General features: G+C 40.8%; 1 protein-coding gene across 1 annotated transcript in view; it reads left to right on the top strand.

Annotated features, from left to right (window-relative positions):
- The window catches only part of HERC2 (HECT and RLD domain containing E3 ubiquitin protein ligase 2), a 171,139-nt gene that overhangs the window by 112,523 nt on the left and 37,089 nt on the right, over positions 1 to 21,527 (top strand). The window contains exons 60-72 of the mRNA XM_045561084.1: positions 1,484 to 1,574; positions 1,889 to 2,066; positions 2,252 to 2,333; positions 2,417 to 2,588; positions 3,371 to 3,515; positions 4,865 to 5,090; positions 7,233 to 7,404; positions 8,321 to 8,504; positions 9,081 to 9,221; positions 12,925 to 13,116; positions 16,094 to 16,247; positions 19,658 to 19,765; positions 21,331 to 21,462. Coding sequence (XP_045417040.1) covers positions 1,484 to 1,574; positions 1,889 to 2,066; positions 2,252 to 2,333; positions 2,417 to 2,588; positions 3,371 to 3,515; positions 4,865 to 5,090; positions 7,233 to 7,404; positions 8,321 to 8,504; positions 9,081 to 9,221; positions 12,925 to 13,116; positions 16,094 to 16,247; positions 19,658 to 19,765; positions 21,331 to 21,462 — 1,977 coding nt within the window. The remainder of the gene's footprint in view (positions 1 to 1,483; positions 1,575 to 1,888; positions 2,067 to 2,251; positions 2,334 to 2,416; positions 2,589 to 3,370; positions 3,516 to 4,864; positions 5,091 to 7,232; positions 7,405 to 8,320; positions 8,505 to 9,080; positions 9,222 to 12,924; positions 13,117 to 16,093; positions 16,248 to 19,657; positions 19,766 to 21,330; positions 21,463 to 21,527) is intronic.

The following is a 21,527-nucleotide window of genomic DNA, read 5'->3' as shown; positions in this document are numbered from 1 at the left end:
CTCTATAAATAACTAGGGCCCTTAAATAATTTTCCCTAAGATGTTCTTGCATTCTTTTTAAAGTTTTTCCTTAATTAATAGGAATAAAAATTGGATAATATAAATCTCTGGATGGTCTAGAATTTGTCACTACTAAGTGAGATTTTTGGAGAATAGCAATCAGCATTTCAGGCATATGGGTGTACCCCTCAAAAGATGGAGTTTTTAGTCTTGGAGCCATGGTTTCAGGTCCGTAGTATCTGTGAAATCATAAAGTTCTGTGCTTAAATAGGTGTTGTTTTTCTGGAGAGGAGTCTGTAACTTTCATCAGATTTTGAAAAGTATTTGTGAACCCCAGTAATGAGAAAGAACCTTTAAAAGAAAACACACTCCTTCAATTCAGGGAACCTTAATTGAGTGTTATTTTGAAGCAGTGTGCTAGGCCTCTGAGGAATGGAACTGAAATACATACAAAGTTCAATTTATGCCTGTACTGAATGGTGTTAGATGTAACCCCGCATGACAGGGAATCCAAATGATAGTGGCTTAAGCCAGATAGAATTTTACTTTTCTCCTATGTAAAAGTGTGGGGTGGGGTGGTGGTCAGGGCCCATCAGGCAGCTCTGTGTCCATGAGGAGTGCTAGCTTTTTCTGTGCACCTTTGTGGGAAGCTGGCCCTATAGTTCTAGCCCTCAGGCCCCAGGCCCAGGACTGGAGGGAGAGGTAAGCCCCAGACGCATGCCCTGCAGCACCCACACATCCTCTTTCCAGAGCCTTCTGAAGTCCTGCTCACTTATGTCACATCTAAGTTGCCATCTCCTGTGTGCAGGGGAGGCTGGGAAGTGTGTTTTTTACCCGAGCACATTGGTGCCCCTGATAACATAGGAGCTCTGTTGGAAAGAAAGAGGGGAGGGTGAATGTTAGGGGGACTAGGAGCCCGGTCTGCTACACTATTCTCAGAGCCCAGGAGCCAGCAGGGACTCGGGTATATGAGAGGGCATGCCTTTAATCCTGAGGTAGGCTGTATGGACTGGGAGGATATTCCATAGTGGGAAAGAGCATGAGCTGGTGTGTTTTGGGAAGAGTTAAGCATAACACATTAATTGCAAATGATTAAATAATTCCACTATTGGAGTGCATTTCTCAAAATCTTGCATTATATTTACAATTTGCCTAATCACAAATTATTTTTACTTTTTCCATCTAAATTTTGATATTTTATGTATTTAGTAATAACAGGTACCCCATTAATAATCAGCATTATTTTGCCTCTTCTTTGCAAATTCTTTCTAGAGTTAAATTTGTAGTTGGATGAAAGTTCACTTATTTGGCATAGTATGTCACCTAGAAAGCTTTCCTAGTAACTGAAATGTTGATCCCACGTACTCATATATCCAACACATACTCATTGAGTGTATGCTACAGGTCAGGCAGAATAAGTAGTTATGCTGTAGACTTTTTGTACACCGCCCTTTGGCAGCCCAAGTCTGTGTGAATGTTGCAGGTGGCCGGCATGCTACAGCTTTAACTGTCGATGGGAAAGTGTTTTCGTGGGGTGAAGGTGATGATGGAAAACTTGGACACTTCAGCAGAATGTAAGGATATTTTCTTCAGTCTTATTTGCTAATAAGAAACTGTTACTGATAATAATAGCAAATGCCTTTTGATAGTTATTTTGCAGAAAATTAAAATAGGATAGATTATTTATGGAAATAGATTTAAAAAATTTTTTAAAAAAGTATGGATTATGTGATTTGGCCTCACATATTCTCCTTCAAGGTTTGATTGTGAAATTGATCTATAGATCTTGTGTTAATTCCATGTGGATCAGTGTAGATGCCTTTTTTTTAAACCTCATCTTTTAAAAAGGATGGATTGAGTATAGGGAGTTGCATTCATCTTGTTTTAGGAACTGTGACAAACCAAGGCTGATAGAGGCCCTGAAAACCAAGCGTATCCGGGATATCGCCTGTGGGAGCTCACATAGCGCGGCTCTCACGTCCAGTGGTGAACTGTACACCTGGGGCCTAGGAGAGTACGGCCGCTTGGGACATGGGGATAACACGACACAGCTGAAGCCTAAAATGGTGATTATACACATTTTTGTTGCTTGCAGAAAGCTTAACATCTGATGATTTCAAGAGAAGATAAGTTTTGAATCTAGGAAAGTTCATAAAAGACATGCATTATTGGCTTTCAGTCTGTGGAAAAAATTTCGTTTGCTTTCTCAGTGCCTGTGCTTGATTTTGTTTTTAAATTTGTAATTGAGTAGGTGAAAGTCCTTCTTGGTCATAGAGTAATCCAGGTTGCGTGTGGAAGTAGAGATGCACAGACCCTGGCTCTGACTGATGAAGGTAAGCCCGTTATGATTCTAAGTTTCTGGGTGGGTGGGAATGTTATGAAGTGCTGGCCTGAAGTATGTATTTTTTAAACCTAGGTTTGGTATTTTCCTGGGGTGATGGTGACTTTGGAAAATTGGGCCGGGGAGGAAGTGAAGGCTGTAACATTCCCCAGAACATTGAGAGACTAAATGGACAGGGAGTATGCCAGATTGAGTGTGGAGCTCAGTTCTCCCTGGCTCTCACCAAGTCGGGAGTGGTGTGGACATGGTACGTCAACTTCCTGAGTGTCACTGCAAATCTGTGCTTGTATAGGAGTGGGCAGGGAGCCTCAGCCTCACCATCTGCTTACAATATGATTATAAACTGTCATATTCTTACTCCTAGCCCGCTTTGTCCTTTTATTTATGTTGAGTTGAGATTAGTGATACTATTACAAGAAGAAATGTCTCATTGGGTCATTTTAGAATACTAGAGAAATTTTAGCCCACCTGCCTTTCCTGTTTGGGTGAGGTTTTTGTAAAGGGCTTTTTCCACTTTCTTAGTATTCCAGAAGCATAAGGATAAAATGAGAGCAAAATAGATTTCTGAATCCTTTGATCCTGGAAAAGTTCATGTATATTTCTTGTAAAAGCTTATTTTATTAAAATGCAAAGGAGTGAGTGCCCAGACTGACCTTGGACAGCATGTCAGGGCTTTGTGCCAGTATCATGACCATAGGCAGCCTGGGAAAGACATACACACCAGATGGGGCTTCGGAGGGGTGTTTGTGGTTGTGTGTCTTGTTTTCAGTCTTTTTACATGAAAACCTACAACAGTAACTTAAATATTGTAAAACACATATTACAGTATTAAACATTTTGCTTACAGAATTAATGAGTTAATTTGAATTAATGGTGAACCATTTTAGAATGTAAGTTTGAAGACCTTGGGTGCTGTGTATGATGCTATCATTGAGCTGGCTCTAAAAGATGTGAGACAGTGTTTTCTTGTGTAGCATTGCCAGACCATAACCATAATGAGTAACACTTGCACTGTTGACCTCCTCTCAGGGGGAAGGGCGATTACTTCAGGCTGGGCCATGGCTCTGATGTGCACGTGCGGAAGCCACAGGTGGTGGAAGGGCTGAGAGGGAAGAAGATCGTGCACGTGGCTGTAGGGGCCCTTCACTGCCTGGCAGTCACGGACTCGGGGCAGGTAAGGCTGCCGGTGGCCTGGGAGTGGCACCATCCTGAAGTGCTGGTCACCACACAGCCCTTGTCTTGTTGAAATTGTGACTCTTGAAGAAACGAGTCTTACTACTTGAAGAACCACGATGGCTGGACGGTGTTTGTTTTGTTCACTGGTGTATCTGCCCTTGGAGACGAGTTGTGCCCACTCTAAAGTCCACATGGAAATGTGAAAAGATTTTTATCGTTGCAGGTGCTCCTACTGCTGAGATACTAGCAAGATTTTACTTTAGAGATTTGATAGCTGGTGGGGAGTGATACATACTTCATTTTAGACGTAAAGTTAATGCTTGACAAATATTACTCATTCTTTTGCTTTGAGAGACATATACCAGGACTGGCTCATGGGTGTTATTTTTTAAATTTATTTACAAAAACAAAATCAGCATATTGCTTTTTAATCAAAATGAATTATACTGTATAATTCTATAAAGCAAAGAAGCAAATTACTTGAAAAGTGTTTTAATCATTTTTCTTTGCAAAATAAAGGGAAAAAAATATTGTGCTTAGTTGAAGAGGGGACCGTCCTTGCATCCTGTAACAAAACAGAATAGATGAATTAAGTGAAAGGGTGGAAATTTGCTAGGTGCTCCCAGCAGGTGGAGAAGGATTTGTCAGACAAGGTTTAGGATATACAGAAGTACAAAGTTTATTTATTTTCCTGAGAAAGAAAGAGAAGGAGGAAAAGGCCATGGCACACAGAGGAAGGGAGAAAGTGCTGAGCAGCTGAGGGAAAAGCTGTTGGGAGTTTTAAAGAGTAAAAATGGCTTTTTTTTCCTCTGCTTCAGCAGGCTGATAAGAGAAGCAGTGGCAAAGTTGTTGCAGGTGTTCTTTATTTTCTGTCTTTGTGAGACCAGCTTACCTGAGTCCTTGAAATCTGTTTTTTGGCAGGAACTGAGGCAGAGAGTGGGAATGGGGAGTTCATACCCCTACTGTACACTTGGGGCTCTTCAAGGCTGAGAAAGAACTATTAGAGATAACAAGTTAGGCCACAGGTGTTTAATTAAACAAAACAAAGGGCAGTTGTGCTGTGAGTTTATTTCTTTTGCTTTCTGTTTGATAGTTTATTTTCCTCTGTTAGGTAGGTTATTGGGAAGGCCACCTTTCAGTACACATTTTCGTGGTTAAATTTTCTTCAAAATTGTAAATACACTGATGCCATTCTATAAGATTGTGAAATGGTTTGTTTACATCTTTAAGAGCTCAATTCTTCCAAGTACCACAGCATATACTTTAAGCATTTTGAAGTAAATTTAAAGAAAATGTCCTGAAATATTGGAAAACTGTTAAGTTTTTTTTTTTTTTTCTCCCAAACAGGTGTATGCTTGGGGTGACAATGACCATGGCCAGCAGGGCAATGGCACAACCACCGTTAATAGAAAGCCCACACTCGTACAAGGCTTAGAAGGCCAGAAGATCACGAGAGTAGCTTGTGGGTCGTCGCACAGTGTAGCATGGACAACTGTCGATGTGGCCACGCCCTCTGTCCATGAGCCTGTCCTCTTCCAGACTGCAAGAGACCCTTTAGGTGCTTCCTATTTAGGTAATGCAGATTTATATCTTCTCTGTAATCCTTCTGTAGATTATAGCAACATAATAGATTTGTTTAGTAGTGCCAGCAGATTGGACATGGTGTGTTAACTGCATTATCAATTTAGAGACACAGAAGAATTATGGTGTGCTCTCGTGTAATTTATACATGTTGGAATGAAAATTTTAGAAGAAAGTATGTTGTTGATTGTTGTATTTAAGATCAGGTAAACTCTGACAGTGCAAACGAAAGTTTCCTAATAATAAGTACTTGAGAGATATAGGTACTGTGCTGGGCTACTTTGTATTTTTTAATAGCTTTCTTCAGATATAACTGACAAACGATAAACTGCACCTATTTAAAGTGTACATTTTGATCAACTTTGACTCCTGTCTTCTCCACTTCAGTCTAAATTTCTCAGTCTGTGTATAGGTCTTTTGATGTCACATTATATATATAACCTTTAGAGTTTGACTTTTTCCACTCAGTGTAATCCTCTAGGGATTCATCCAAGTTGTTCCTTTTTATTACCAAGTAGTATTCCATCATTTAACTGTTTGCCCATTGAAGGATATTTAGATTATTTCTAGTTTTTGGCTGTTATAAATAAACTTGCCATGTCATTCAAATATAGGTTTTTATGTTAAATAAGTTTATTTCTCTGCCATAAATGCCCAAGAGTGATTGCTGGGTCCTTTGTTTTATGGGAACTTGCTAAGCTATTTTCCAGAGTGGCTGAGCCATTTTACATTCTGTCAGCAGTGGGTGAGTGATCCAGATTTTCCCTTATCCTCACTGCTGTGTTTTATTTTAGCCATTTTGATAGATGTGTCATGAGATATCTCGTGTGGTTTTAATTTGTATTTTCCTTATGGCTAATTGTGTTAAACATCTTTTTATATGGTTATTTACCACCCATATCTCCTCTTTGATAAAACATTTTCTAAGTGGGCTTTTTTTAACTGTTAAGCTTCTAGAGTTCTTTATATATTCTAGATGCTTCTAGTCCTCTGTCAGATAAGTGTGGTGCAAATGTTTTCTTCTTCTCTGTAGCTTGTCTTTTCATCCTCTTTCACAGAACAAAGTTTTAAAATTTTGATAAAGTCTAATTTATCAGTTTTTTCTTTTATGGATTGTATTTTTGATGTCAAGTATGAGGATACTTTTACCTAGTCTTAGATCCTAAGGATTATCTCCTATGTTTTTTACCAGAAGATTTATAGTTTTGTGTTTTATACTTAAGTCATGATCCATTTTTATTTAATTTTGTTATCAGGTGAGAGATTTGGGTTGAGGTTTGGTGTTTTTGCCTACAGGTGTCTGGTTATCCCAGTACCACTGGTGAAAGGCTGTCCTTCCTCTACCGAATGGCTTTTGCACATTTGTCAAAAATCACTTGGGCATATTTGAGTGGTTCTATTTCCAGGTTCTCTGTTTTATTCCATCAATTTTTATGCCAGTACCATACAGTCTTGATTATGCTAACATTATAATTTTTGAAATTGGGTGGACTCTTTCCTCCCCCGTTCTTATTTTTCTATTTCTATTCTAGTTCCTTTGCTTAAAATTTATATAGTTACATGTAAATTTTAGAATAATCTTGTTGATATCTATAAAAATTCTTGTTGAACAGATAGAAATTATGTTAAATTTGCTTATCAGTTTGGGTGAGTTGACATGGACACACGTTGTAGCTCTGCCCAGCTCCCTCCCTCTGCTGAGGCCTGGGAACTCTCTGGGCAGTGATCTGGGATGTGGGGCTGGTCACACTTTGTTGGTGTACATCTTCTCTCTCTGTTGTTTTGGATTCTTTTTTGTCTTGCCTCCCAGGGGTAAGTAAATACAGTAGCTATTGTAGCATTTTCACAGCTTATATGTATGTAACATAAATTGTAATTGCATTTGGTGAAAGTATCTATATCTTTTTGTAGTTACAGTGAAACTTTGCAGAAAATAGCTTCTATATAGAAGTATAGATAAGTGGGTTTTTTAAAAAACTTTGAAAGACCATTAATGAGCCTAATATATACTCTGTGAAATAGCAAAATGCAGATTGCAGTATGTTTTGAAACTGACCTAATAGGCCAAACTTTACAGAAATAGGGCAAACTATGATCTTAAAAACAGATTCCAAATTTTATTTTCCTGTTTTAGGCGTGCCTTCAGATTCTGATTCTTCTTCTGCTAGTAATAAAATAAGTGGTACAAGTAATTCTAAGCCAAATCGCCCTTCTCTTGCCAAGATTCTCCTGTCGTTGGATGGAAATCTGGCCAAACAGCAGGCCTTATCGCATATCCTTACAGCACTGCAAATTATGTATGCCAGGTAGGCTGGTGTGCTGAGTTTTGAAATTCTGAAATTATGTAAGCTTTGGGTTTTTTGTAATTTTTTGGTTGATCAAATGTCTACAAGAATATTGTGTTACTGTCTTTAAATGCTGTGTTTTGTAAGTCACATATCCTTTGATAGTGATTTGATGGTATCTTTGTGCTTGTTTTAATGGGCATTGAAATATGAATCAGTAAACCAAGTTGAACATTTTCGTTATTCTTTTTGGTCATCAAACTGTAAACATTAATATTTGGGGAAGAGAGGAAGAATTATTTGGTACTAATACTGCCTGGATAAGGCACACTTTGATAGTACAGTCTTTTGCAGTATTTTGCTGCTGCTTTCTCACAGCCTAAGTGAGTTGCTCATCTATTAACATATCATGGGTGTGGACCCAACAGGTACACTTTACATAGGAGCATTAGTTTCTGAACAAAGCCTGAGTCCATCGTTGAGAGGACATTTAGTCCTTGCTGCTGGCATGTGGCACACTTTCAGTAAACACAGGTATGCCCGATGTTCAGTTCTAAACATATGGCACATTTTCAGTAAATACAGGTATGCCCGATGTTCAGTTCTAAATACTAATATGCTTCATGTTCCTCAGGCTGTACCAGCCCAAGAGGGTTTCTCAGGGAGAGATGGAGGCTTATTCTGGTTTGGTTTTTAGATTTGGCAGTTTTTCACCTATCATCACTGTGGTTATTCAAATAAATAAGATCCAGAGTAAACATTTCAGCTTTTAGCCAATAGATGCATGGTATTAATGTTTGGTGTTTTTCTAAAACTCTTTTACATGTGTCCTATAAAAATGAGGAAATTCCTCAGTGAGTGCTTGTCCTGCCTCGCGTGTCCTGTCGTGCAGTGGTGAAAGGGAGCTCACCGCAGGCCTGGCTTTCTGTTCTGACAGAGATGCGGTGGTGGGGGCCCTGATGCCAGCTGGCATGATTGCCCCAGTGGAGTGTCCGTCCTTCTCCTCGGCACCTGCTTCTGATGTGTCTGCCATGGCTAGTCCCATGAATGGAGAGGAATGCATGCTGGCTATTGATATTGAAGACAGACTGAGTCCAAATCCATGGCAAGAGAAGAGAGAGGTAAAAGTGAACCATAATGCTTTATTAGATCAGAAAGGAAAAGGTGGCTAATTTGTGTCTAGGAAAGTCTCAGTCACTCTGTCCCTTAGTTTAGGCTGCTTTTGTGCATTACTTTGATTTTTGGCTTGACTTAGAAAAATATTTACAGGAGAATTTTTAGTGTTTAAGTGGAATTAGGTTTATTCTTATAAAAAAAGTCATTAAATGCAAGTTCACAGTCCTTTATCTGCAATTTGGAAACCTTAAAGCTCTGATAGTCACAGATTTTAGTAACTTGGTGAAAGATCCAACTTGAAGATATGTGAGCTCATTTTAGTCTAATTCATGAGACCTGCTGTGAATATTAATAGGTTTTCTTGGAAATACGAATGTGCTTAATTTTGCAAGACTGCCCCAGGCCCCACTAGGGGTGCTAGGTGATATGTAATATAAGCACTGTGTTAATCTCTGTAAAATCTGGAACATTTCAAATAGCCCAAGTGATTTTAGATGAATCATTTTGGACATGTATAAGAAGTGTGCCATTTTGCCAAACTTTTCCACTTAAACTTCTCCTGCTTTGTACTCTCCAATTAGATTGTCTCCTCTGAGGATGCTGTGACCCCCTCTGCAGTGACTCCATCTGCTCCCTCTGCCTCTTCTCGGCCATTTATCCCAGTGACAGATGACCCAGGAGCTGCCAGCATCATTGCAGAAACCATGACCAAAACCAAAGAGGTCAAGAGATGTTCTTTGTTAACTTTTTGTTTTGTAATAATCTTAAATGTACACAAAACTTCTTAGAAATAGAACACAGTATATTACCTATCCTGTTCATTTGTGGGAAAGCTGCAGGATACAGTCCCTGTCACTGCTCAGGGCCTCAGTATGTATTCCCTGAGTATCAGGGCATTAGCATTGACCCAGGATTACTTTCTGATCCACAGACCTATTCAGATTTTGTTCGTTGTCCCTATAGTATCCTTACAGGTTTAGTACCCAGCCTAGGATTGTGCGTTGTCTCTTTAGTCTTCAGTGTGGAACATTTCTTCAGTCCTTCATTTTGACAGAAACACCACAAGAATGATGCAGAGTTCTTTTTAGCTGGGATTCATGCCTTGTTGATTTGTTGCATCACCAGTGGTGTAACTCTTACCGCTTGGTTAAGGGTGTCTGCCAAGCTTCTCCACTGGAAGTTAATAAGTACTCTTAGGCAAATACCTTGAAACTATGTAAATATCTTACTCCTCATCATACCTACCAGTTTTTAGTATCTATTAATGATTCTGGGTGAATCCATTGTTACTGTGGTGGCTGTCACACAGTCTTTTTTCAAATTTTATCACTACATCTGGCATGTAATTGTTGCAATTCTCCTGTAAGGGAGAGTGTTCCCTGCTCATCTGTCTGTCTGTTTGTCTTCTGTTTAACTGTCTGCCTGTTGGTTTATATTTTATAGATTCATGGGTGCCTATTTTATTCAAATAGTGACATTTGTTACTGTCATTATTTGACACCCAAATTGTCCCAAACTTGGCCATTGGGAGCCCTTGGGCTGGTTCCTTTATCTTTCTGACGTGTCCCCGTAATTCTTAGAGCACTTCCTTACTTTCTGGCACAGTAGTGTGTTCCAGACTCATCTTTCACCTACCTACCCCTGCCTTTCTCCAAGGAGAAAAAAGTTCCTTTTAATGGATTATAGGATTTGGAAACCAAGATCTGGGTGCTTGGGAAACTGATTGCTACTGGGTGTGTAATCCTTTCATATGTTGCTGGATTTGATTTGCTACTATTTTCTTGGGGATTTTTCCATCTGTATTTATAAGGGATACCAATCTGTAGTCATCTTGTGATGTCTTTCTCTGGTTTGGGTATTAGAGTAATATTGGCTTCATAGATTGAGTTGGAAAGTATTCCTTCCTCTTCTATGTTTTATAAGAGTTTGTAAAGAATTGGTGTTAATTCTTTAAATATTCGGTAGAATTTTATGTGTTCTAATGGCATAGTCCCATCATTCTTTCAGTGTTTCCTTGCTTTCTGGCACAACACAAAATTCCAGGCTCAACAAAGGTGTTTTATGCTCCAACACAGGAATCAGCTGTTTCTTTAAGAAGTCCTGATTCTTTTTAGTGGCGAATGGTATTTAGAAGTCAAGATTTGGGCCCTTCCCATGCTTGTTGCTATTTGGGTGACAGAGCTAGGGAGTAAATATATATGTGTGTGAGAGTGTGTGTGTGTTACCTATATCAATATGTATGTTGTTATATATCTACATTTATGAAAAATGACCAGTTCATAGCAATATGATTCTAATCCAACTAGAATTCATTCTAGTTTTCACTCTTTTTGAATTTATAACTCTCTTCTTTGAAAGTGAAAAATCAGGCTCCCGTCATCAACAGGCTATTTACTTATAGTTCAGTCCCCCCATCTTGGCCGCCAACCACCCGCTAATGGGTGCCCTTCTTCCTCTGCACGGCCTCTGACAGTCAAAATGGTCTGCCTGCCATGAGGGTGACCTCTTCACCCTGCCTGACCTGTGGCCCTGCCCTACCTCCGTGCTGACTGGCCCAAAGCATGGGCGCCTTCCTCACTTGCTCTGGCTCTGTCTCGCCAGCCACCCCCATGTGCAGATGCCCTTCCCAGCCCACTCAGGAGCTCCCAGCGCCAGGCCGCTTCTCCCTGCTTACGCTTTCTCCCTTGCCAGCCTGCCCGCCTTGGGGACAAATATGCATTCTTTTTAATTACATTTGGGAGCCTTGATTTATTATGCTGTTACTGCTGGCAGAAAATATGTCCTGTGGAAATTATTTATAACCATCTGTGATAATAAGAAAGTCACTATTTATAAATTAGGTGTCTAGACTCAGCTTCTGATTTGGGGCAGTCTCCTGGCATGAGGATTTAATTCAGAAATTATTCTGAAGGAGGCAAAAGTTTTGCTTTTAGGTAGAAGAAGGGTGATATGACTTCTTCTCCACTAATTTGTTGATGACATGTAGGCATTATCCAGGTTATATACCTAAATTCCTATCATTTCAGTTTTGGTTTGACTCATATTATTAAGGCAAAGTAATTTTAATGTTAGTATTAAGCTATAATTCATATTTAAGGATATGCTGCTGCTGATTTTCTTCTTTAGCAATTCCTCTAGACATATTTTCTGGTTTTTTTTTTTTTTTAACACCCCTACCAAAAAAAATGTTAGGTCCATTTAAATTTCAGGACCATGGATATTATATCTCATTGATACATTTCACTGAATGCTTTTGCTGTCCTTCAGTGAGTCATGTTCTGGAATGTCATCATTTCTAATGGATTTCACTTACTGAGTCTTAATGCAGAGGCATGAGCAAGGTCTGTTTCTCTAAATGGAGACACTTGTTCCCAGCTCAGAGAGAAGTGGTTTCCAGGGCACACTGGATGGATCCTGTTCCCGTAAGCGGGGTTGTGCCTCCACTGGCTCATTTCTGTTTGTGAAAGGAGCTGCATTGGGTTTGCTGAGGTCCAGAAAGCAGGACAGAAGAGAAGAGGTGTTTCTGTGGCTCTTGTTCTTCCTCTGGTGAACCAGACTCTGCCTTGGGGACGTGAAAGGCTTGGCACCCTCTGTTGTGCACAGGGTCACAGCAATTCCCACTCCTAGGTCAGAAGCTGTGGAATTCCCCAGCGCTGATGGCCTCTTTTCTCCTCTCCCGGAGTTTAGCTCCTGTGCTGACCTCCAGGAGGCTCTCATGCTGGACAAGCCAGGTGAGAGCTGGGGGTACGGTGATGCTGGGTTACTGGCTTAGAGCAGGCAAGCAGGCTCCTTCCTCTGTGAAAAAGGAGAGAATGTGAATATCACAGAGTGGTATGCTTGGCTGACATAGTGGGAATGGGAAGCAAACGAGTAATAGCAAGACTTTAGTTTATGGATTATCGTTTCCAAAGAACCTAAGGAGCAAGAAATTATGGATAATGTGTTACATGCCAATGAGTTGCTTTAAATAAGATTCTAGGAAGGAAATATGGAGAGGATCTAGACAAAATAGGTAAAAATATAGGGCACAGATTTAGTTGATAGAAAATTTCCAGGTATACCTTATGGGTAATGAGTAGATTTTACATGGTGTGACTTCATTCCAAGGCTCCTCCTGTCAATGTCTGCCTGTGATACAAACTCGGTCACAGTAGTAAGTTATCGTTTCTTTATGGTTTAAAGCATCTCTTTTAGATAGATGCTGTTGGTAATTTTTTTAAAAAGTTGATTGCTCTTGAAAACATAGTACATAGCTTGGTGGAGATATTAGGGACTTGTCATTTCTTAATCTGTTTTTTCCATGGTCTTAAACACCTCAAAGTCCTTTACTCATTGGTGGTCATGTTTCCTTTGAGTTTATGGGTAAACTGGTGACTCTATCTGTTATCATTCCTCATGTCAATTGTTGGATGTCATTTAATTTAGGATGTTGAAAGCCAAAATAAAGCGTCAGGCCCAGAGCCTCAGTCCTTGGATGAGTTCACCAGTCTGCTGATCGCTGACGACACCCGTGTGGTGGTGGACCTGCTCAAGCTGTCGGTGTGTGGCCGGGCTGGGGACAGGGGCAGGGACGTGCTGTCGGCTGTGCTGTCTGGCATGGGCACCGCCTACCCGCAGGTAAGTCATGGGGCTGGGGCCATCCTGCCCCATCTCCGTTCTCTGTGCTGGGCTGAGCTTCTCTCTGACGGACATGCCGCTGTTGGTCACATGATCTTGTATTGGATTGTGTCCTCGTAGACTGCAGTTTGGAAACAATCTTTTAAAATAAAACTTTTAATTATTCCCCAGGTGATATCCTTTTCCTGTTGTAGAACTGGTTTGTGTATCTTTTTCTTACTGACTTGTTAGAGTTCTTTAAGTAAGTGCCCTTTCTATTATATATTTTGCAGTTTTTCCTCCAGTTTACCTTTTGACATTAGTTTGATATTTTTGGCCATGTAGAAGTTTTTAATTTTTATGTGATCATATCTGCCAGCTTTTTTCAATTATGGCTTCTGAGTTTTGTATCATGCTGGAAGAATGCTTATATAACATTATTGAAGAAATTCTCCCAAGTTTTGTTCCAATTGTTTTTATGATTTCATTTATTATGTTTACATCTTTGAGCCGTATGGGATTTATCTTGATGTAACAAATGAAATAGAGATCCAACTTTAGTTTTTCTTTGATAGGAAAGTAGTTGCTTTAACATCATTTATTGAATAATCTGTCTTTTCCCCAGTGATTTGAAAACCATTAAATTCCTATATGTATTTGGGTCTGCTTATAGACTCTTTTCTGTTTCATTGATAAAACTTTTTAGGCTCTAATACCACAGTGTTTTAACTATTACAGCTTTAAAATATGCTTTACTATTTGGTAGCATTGGGCCCAGTAGGACTTTCTGTCATTGTGAAATATCCTGTATCTGAGCTGTCCAGGGCTGTAGCCACCAACCATATGTGGCTATTGAGCACTTGAAATACAGCTAGTAGACCTGAAGAACTGAAGTTTGTAAAAAATCTTATTTTATTTAAATTTGAATAGGCACATGTGGCTAGTGGCTATTTAATTAGTCTAGACTATAAGTCTAGCATATAAAGCCAATATCATATCAGTATTATCTTAGAAATAGGATTGATCAGTCCTAAAGTCCTTGGACTTCCTCAAGGGCTCTCATTTATCAGCAGCCTTGCTCCACCATGCCAGCGTCTAATGCCATGTTCCTGGTTGCAGATACTTCATCTGTTTCTTGGGGCCCTATATTGTGACCACCAAAATGATAAATGGTTTGGTGGATATTTTAGGGGTTTGTTATTTCTTACTCTGCTGTTCGAGAAGCACTAAAAAGTTACAGGTTTCCTTTCTAGTTTCCCAAGACAAGTTACTTGGCATAATTCTAAGAGATTAAATCCAGGTGAATTGTTGTAAGCAGAGTATTATTTTTTTTTCATAAGTGTATTGCGTTTGTGAGAAGAAAGGATGTGAATGAGAACTTTGATTTAAAATAATGCCTGGCCTCTGCCAGGCCTGGTTCTGGTGCATTCTCGCAGTAGAGAAGGTAAGGGTTACCTTTATATACAGGTGAGGGGACTGAGGCTTGGAGAGGTTGTTACTGGCTTGAGGACACTAACTTTGCTGGTAGGTAGGAAGATGGGGTTGGAACCTCAAGCACTCTGATGCCAGAGCCACATCATGGCCCCTCTGTGATCTCTTCCTGAGAAGTTTGCTGGCCTTTCCTCTGCGGGACTGATGGACTTTGCAGAGGAACATTCTGAAGGCCAGCACCCCTTGGTGGACTCTGTGCCTAGGCGTTTGATGGTGCCAACATCTACTTTTTAGTAACTCAAGGACAGAAATAAGGATACAATTGTATTCAAACTGTCCTCTCCACTTTGGCAAGATGGCTGTTCCTATGTCCTGTCCTGACCTGATATTTGTGACTCTTAAAGAAAAAAAAAAAAGACACATTTGGATTTAAAATAATCATGCCTATATAGGACAATGATATAACTAAGCCATTTGTTATCTAAATATGAGGAAAAATAAAGAAAAAGAATAATATATTTCTAAAAAGTACAGAATGGGCATTGTAAAGAGAAGAACTTTATTTTTTCTGAATTAAAAATTTTGGGGTTGGGCCAGGCACAGTGTCTCATGCCTCTAATCCCAGGATGAGGTGAGAGGATCACTCGTGGCCAGGAGTTTGAGACCAGCCTGAGCAATATAGTGAAACCCCATCTCTATAAAAAATTTAAAAATTAATGGATGTGGTAGCTTACAACTGTAGTCCAAGTTACTCAGGAGGCTGAGGCAGGAGGATCACTTGGGCCCAGGAGTTTGAGGTTGCAGTGAGCTATGATGATGCCACTGCACTCCAGCCTGGGTGACAGAGCAAGACCCTGTTTCAAAAAAAAAAGGGGGGAATTTTAATATATTATTGCTGTTATTTGTTTTTAAAAATAATAGTTTATAATCATCAGTATTAACCACTTAAATGGTGTGAATCATCACTAAATTTTTTTTAAAAGACATTATGGATTGAGAGAATATGGTATGAGCTGACCGTTAGTGTCCTGGGTTGAGACGCCCCTGGTTGTGTTCGTACGTGCTGCTTCCTCTTTTCATTACTCTGCTGCTGTTTGGCCCTGATGACCTGATCGTTCTTGATTCCTCCCCCTTCCTACCTGATGCCAGTGCCTTCCAGGATTTTGGTCTTTTTTTATCAACTTTCTGCTCCTAGCCTTGATATTTTTGTTCCTGAGGCAGACTTTCCTCACTAGGAAGCAATCTTGTCTTGGTGTAAACTGCAACTGTTGTCACCACAGGCATTTTATTTTATCAGTTGGCACATACTGAGTGTGTTGGGCGCCTTCCGACATCTATATAATAGATGTCGCTAAGTTTCACAGCACAATCGCAAGCTCTGTGTCGTCTTGATTTTCATGGATGAGGAAGCCAAACCCTGATTTGACCTCAATTTCTCAAACTCTAAGTCCTCCACTCTGCCGCCCTGTCAATGCAGAGATCTGGAGCAGGCCCAGTAGGGTAGTATCCAACGACCCAGGTGTGGAGCCAGTTGGCCTTCTCATTTGTGTCCCTGCTTCCTCTCCAGGTGGCAGATATGTTGTTGGAGCTCTGTGTCACCGAGTTGGAGGACGTAGCCACAGACTCGCAGAGTGGCCGTCTTTCCTCTCAGCCTGTGGTGGTGGAGAGTAGCCATCCCTACACTGACGACACTTCCACCAGTGGCACGGTGAAGATACCAGGTACTCGGGCCAGCCCTGCAGGAGGGGCAGCGGAGTTCTCTGCCTCTAGAATGCTTGATTCTGTAATTGCTTCCATAGAAACGCTCATCTCATTTTTATAGAAAAGAAGTTACAGAATTGCTTTAGAATCACCTTCCCTTTTCTAAAAACTTCTTTTGCAAAATAAAACATGCTACAGAGAGCCACGCAAAGAAAATGTTTAGCTTCACGATTGGGTGGATACCCCAGTCACCACGACCCAGGTCTAGACGTAACCTGTGCCAGTCCCCAGAAGCTGTTGGCACGTTCCCCTAAAGTGGACGCAGTCTTGATGTTGAGCCATCACCAACTTGCATTTCTGGACAGCTTCTGTTACCAAGTGTGCATCTTTATATTCTTTTTCTTTTTTTTTTTTTTGACAATTCACCCTTGATCGCACACTCCTACTGCAGTTCAGCGTGTTCCCTAGTCCCATCTTTCTGCAAGTTGACACCTAATTCAGAGGCCCCTTTGGTGAGCTCGTTGGTGATTGTGCTCCAGCCTGAGGAAGCCCCTCCCATTTTCTTATCTCTCCTTGGTGCTGTCAGCAGCTGCTGAGGCTTAGCACCTGAAGCCATTGGTCCACTGGGGGCTACAAAGTGGTGCAATTCTAATCGAATCATTTCTTTCCTACTTATTAGCTGGAATACTTCTTTATAAAAAACACTTCTCATCCTTTAGTTGGTCACCCAGAAGGCTGTTTGCATAACAAAGGCGAGTAAAAGCTTGATTCTTTCCTTCTGTTGGCCAGTTTTTCTAGTCTTTCTATTTACCAGAGGACGAATTGGTTCCCTATCATCCTTCGAAGGTGACCTGTTATTGATTTTAAAATATCATTATGAATTCATGGACTGAAATGTATACGATGAGTTTTAATCTATTGTGATTATTATCCTCATTAAAGGTGAAATTATCTCATCTCTATAGACAGTGGTGGCCTCTTCAGTTTGGCTTCTGAAATGATTTTGGTGGTCTGTTGGTAACTTCCAAGCAGTGTGGTATGACGAGATATTTTAGGCTTTTCTTGTAGGTTTCTGCCCTCCACCTGGGATCTGTCCTGGTTTTTTTTGAGTTCATACTTTCAATTCCAATTCAAAATAGAAGATTTCTAATTCTTTTGTTACATCTGCATCTCTTTTTTTCCATGCTAAATCCTGGTTCCAACACAGGGTATGATAGAATATCTCATAATTTTTCATTTGCTTTCTCACCCATTACATATGCAACAAACAGGACACAATTGTAATACTGTTAATATCAATCTAATTACCAAAAAATGTTTAAAAAATTTTGGGGATATGCCCTCTTCATTCTCCCAAATTTATTAAAATGATCATACCATATTTACCAGAGCATAATAACTATTACATACTATACTTTCTTCCTTTTAATGTTCGTTTAATTTTCATCTTACTACATTTAATGCTCTCTCCCCATTCTTTTGTCTCTTTAGTTATTGCGGTGTCTGAAGTGCACTCTAGTAAATTCCTCAGCTGTCCCTGAGATCAGACTTTTCCCTTTGAAGTTGAAAGGTAGCTTTTCTAGATGTTAAATCCTCGGATCACATATTCTTCCTCTGTCAAAGTGTGATGATCTTTTTTTTCCCTTTATAAGTCATATACTTTTCTTCAGTAATTTTACTATTAATAGAATATGTGTTCATGTTGGTCATTCTAAGTGATATTCTCAGATGAGGAGTATGCTGCTCCTTTAATATGTAATTCCAAATCTCTTCTTTCAGGACATTTTCTTGAATTACTGTTTGTAGTGTTCTTACTTAGTTCTCTTTTCCAGGGACATGTGGTAATTATCCACATGTTGGATACCTGTTAGGTTTATTGTTGGCTATTTTCTCTCTCAAATGCTTTTTACCTCTTTCTTTGTTTTAAAATTTCTTCCTTTCTCCTATTTGTTTTCAGGTATTATCTCTTGTGTTTATTTGATTTTACACTCTATTTTAGTCTTCACTTTGGAATGTTTTTTTAGTTGTAATTTTTTCTTTATTTTTATCATTTAATTTTTTTGTTTTCTTAATTCTGATATGTGTTACTCTTTCATATTGGGTATCATTTTCCTAATTTCCTTTAATTTGTTCTGAAATGATACATTACAGTTTTGGTGTCTCTTGTGGGCCCATCTTTTTGGCCTGCTTTCATCATCCACAGGGACGTTATTCTGTTCCTTATTCTCTTTTCTAACAGTAACTTTTTATTGGATTTGACCTTGACACTTTTATCTTGCTCATTTTTATGTGAAATTAGTTTTCTTAAACTTTTAGAATGAGGTGAGGTTTAGAAAAGCTGTTTTTAAACTTTAAGCTATTACTTTTTCATGATAGAAATTAATAAAACAAAAGATATTTTGTCTTACGGCCTCTTTCTCTTTTCTGTTCCTTTCTCACTTTATATCCAGTTCAACAGCAAATCCTGTTTTTTCTGCTTTCAAAATATATTCCAAATCCAACCATTTCTCACCAACTCCAGACCATTTGGGGCCAGACTGCTGTCATGTTTCGCCCAATTTTTTATGCTACTGTCTTATTCTAGCGTCTGCCTGTGTTCCTGCTCCCACCACCTGCATCTTCCCAGAGCCAGCCCCACACATACCACACCCAGAGACCTTCTCTTAAAACCAGTCAGAGCCTGTCAGTCCTCTGTGTGAAACCACCCATACATCCCTGTAACCCTGAAGTGGAAGCTAAACATCCTTCCTTCTCCCTCCCCACCATGCTTCTTTCCTGGCCTGACCATGTTATCCTCTGCTAGTCCTTAAAAATGTTCCAGCCTAAAGGAAAACTCTTATTCCTCTACTCACACACTTCTGACAACAAACATGTGGGTTTTCCACACCAAGCAATTCTCCTATTCTCTGTAGATGCCAACTGAGTGTCCTACAATTCAATTCAATTTTGATGTAACTACTCAAGTTAGTGCAGACCTTAAAGATTAAGGGTTCAGTCCCACAGGACTCTCCCCACTTCAAATGCCAATTGTAAGTAAGGGGTCCCCAAGTTACCTATAAGTTCTGACTGACTTGGCTACAAATTGGGGGTTCTCACAACCCCCCTCATCATGTTTGATAATTTAAAAAGCTTGGTGTGGGTGCTGGTGTTGAACATGAAAGTTTGCCCAGAGGCAAGAGCACCAAACGAATTGGCCAAGCAGAAGTGTTTGCTGGCCTTTTGGTCCACAGCATAATCTTCTGTGGGGGTGGTGCGGGGGCAAAGGGGTGGTCAGTCTAAGGTTCTTGTTTTTGAGGCTGGTTTTTCAGACTTTCTGCATTTCATTAGTTGTTAAACATGGTTTTTAGTCTTACTGTTTCTTGTCAGGGTGCTGGGCCTTTGGCGTGCTGGTTGGAGTGGTCACTGTGCTTTGTGCTCACTTGTCCTCCAGGTGCAGAAGGACTCAGGGTAGAGTTTGACCGGCAGTGCTCCACTGAGAGGCGCCATGACCCTCTCACAGTCATGGATGGCGTTAACAGGATTGTCTCCGTGCGGTCAGGTGAGGACGGGGGTCAAGCAGGACTTGGTCTGCCTGCCTTCTGCACTGTAGACAGAGCCCTTAACATTTGGGGACAGAATGCAGTGTACTGCTTCACTCTTTTGGGAGCCTTAAGGAGGGACAGTAGAAACACAGTAGGTTTTGTTTGTCTCTTCCCCATACTTTAGATGAGATAACTATCCATGTGATGTGCACACCACCCCACTGATGGGTGACCAGTGCAAGAGTAGGCCCTTGTTGGGACATGCCCAGGCTTGCCCAAACAGCTAGAGAAGGTGCTGGGGACGTGTGAAGTGCCAGGGCTGGTGCGAGGTGAAGGTTGACATACTACAGAGCTCCTTAGAGGGATTTGTTTTTCATTGAGTGCAGTGAGGACTTGGCCACATGTAGAGTGAGTTCTGTATGTGTGGCAGGCAGAGCACTGAAGTGGGCAGGAAGCCTGGCATCCTGCCCTGTCTGTGCTCTGCCACTGTGCTCTGTGAGGCCAATGGGGCATACCACTCTGCCTGTGGGGCTTGTTCGACGCTCTCTTACAGGGCATTTTAGAATTGCCAGTGCAGGGGTGCATGTGTGTGCCTTCTAAGGCCTCTTTATCTTTCTTCCCGAGCAAGGGGCAGCAAACTTTTCCTGCAGAGAACCAAGTAGTAAACATTTGAGGCCTTGTGGACCACGTGTGGCCTCTGTTATAACTAACGCACAGACCAGACATTTGTGAATGGGTGTGGCTGTGTCCCAGTAAAACTTACCTCACACAGCGTTGCTTGTTTAAATCTCTGGTCTAAAGCTTTGGATGAAGTGGTGAGATGGGTTTTTCTGGCACCTTGACAAGTCTGTCAGCGTAGTTTTCAGTAGTGTTGTTAAATGTGACAGTTTCTCTTCTTCTAGCAGAAAACCCCTGCTGGCCATCCCTGCTGCCAGATGGTCCTTCTTGTTTTTTTTTTTTTTTTTTTTTTTTTTTTAATTTTTTAAATTTTTTTGACCTTGTTTGGAAATACAGATGATCTTTCTAAAGCAGAAATCTGGTTGGGGTCTTTCTGGCTCTTCCAAGATGCCTTAACACACCACCACTCCTCTCCACAGAACCCAGGCCCTCTACGCTGGCCAGGCCGTTCCACTCCTCCCTAGAGGGCAGCCTTTTCCTGGCCAGGCTGGATTGCACACAGGGACCCTTTGTGGGGGAAGCGAGGGCTCCTTCTCCTGTTGCCTGGCTACCCAGTTGTATCAGAGCTGGGTGTGGGCCGGCTGGCCTGGCAGGCCTCTCACTGCACCCTAGTTGTGTGTGTGATCATTTCCCATCACATGGTGCCTTCCATCAGGGCAGTGCTCACCTGCCCTCAGTTTCCCCAGTACAGGAGTTGGTACAGGAGTTGAGTGAGTGAGTGTTATATATTGAAATGTGATTCCCAAGAGTGGTGTGTCACTGTGAACTTGGGAGAATTTAGATTGGAGGAGCTCGTTGTTCTTCAGATGTAGCATGATTTTGCCTTGTATGTAATGTCTGAAGAAGTTTGTGTTGATCAGATGATGGAGTGAACCGAACCCCAGGCTGTTCTTCTCTCTTCCAGGCCGAGAGTGGTCTGACTGGTCCAGCGAATTGCGCATCCCTGGGGATGAGTTAAAGTGGAAGTTCATCAGCGATGGGTCTGTGAATGGATGGGGCTGGCGCTTCACAGTCTATCCCATCATGCCAGCCGCAGGTAAGTAGGGTTCATGGCCACCAAGATTTGATGGCCAGCTATGGATTGTTACTGGAGCAATATGG

This window comes from Lemur catta, chromosome 9, assembly GCF_020740605.2.
Source record: "Lemur catta isolate mLemCat1 chromosome 9, mLemCat1.pri, whole genome shotgun sequence".
Classification (NCBI taxonomy): Eukaryota; Metazoa; Chordata; class Mammalia; order Primates; family Lemuridae; genus Lemur; species Lemur catta.
This window is presented reverse-complemented; position numbering and strand designations above follow the sequence as displayed.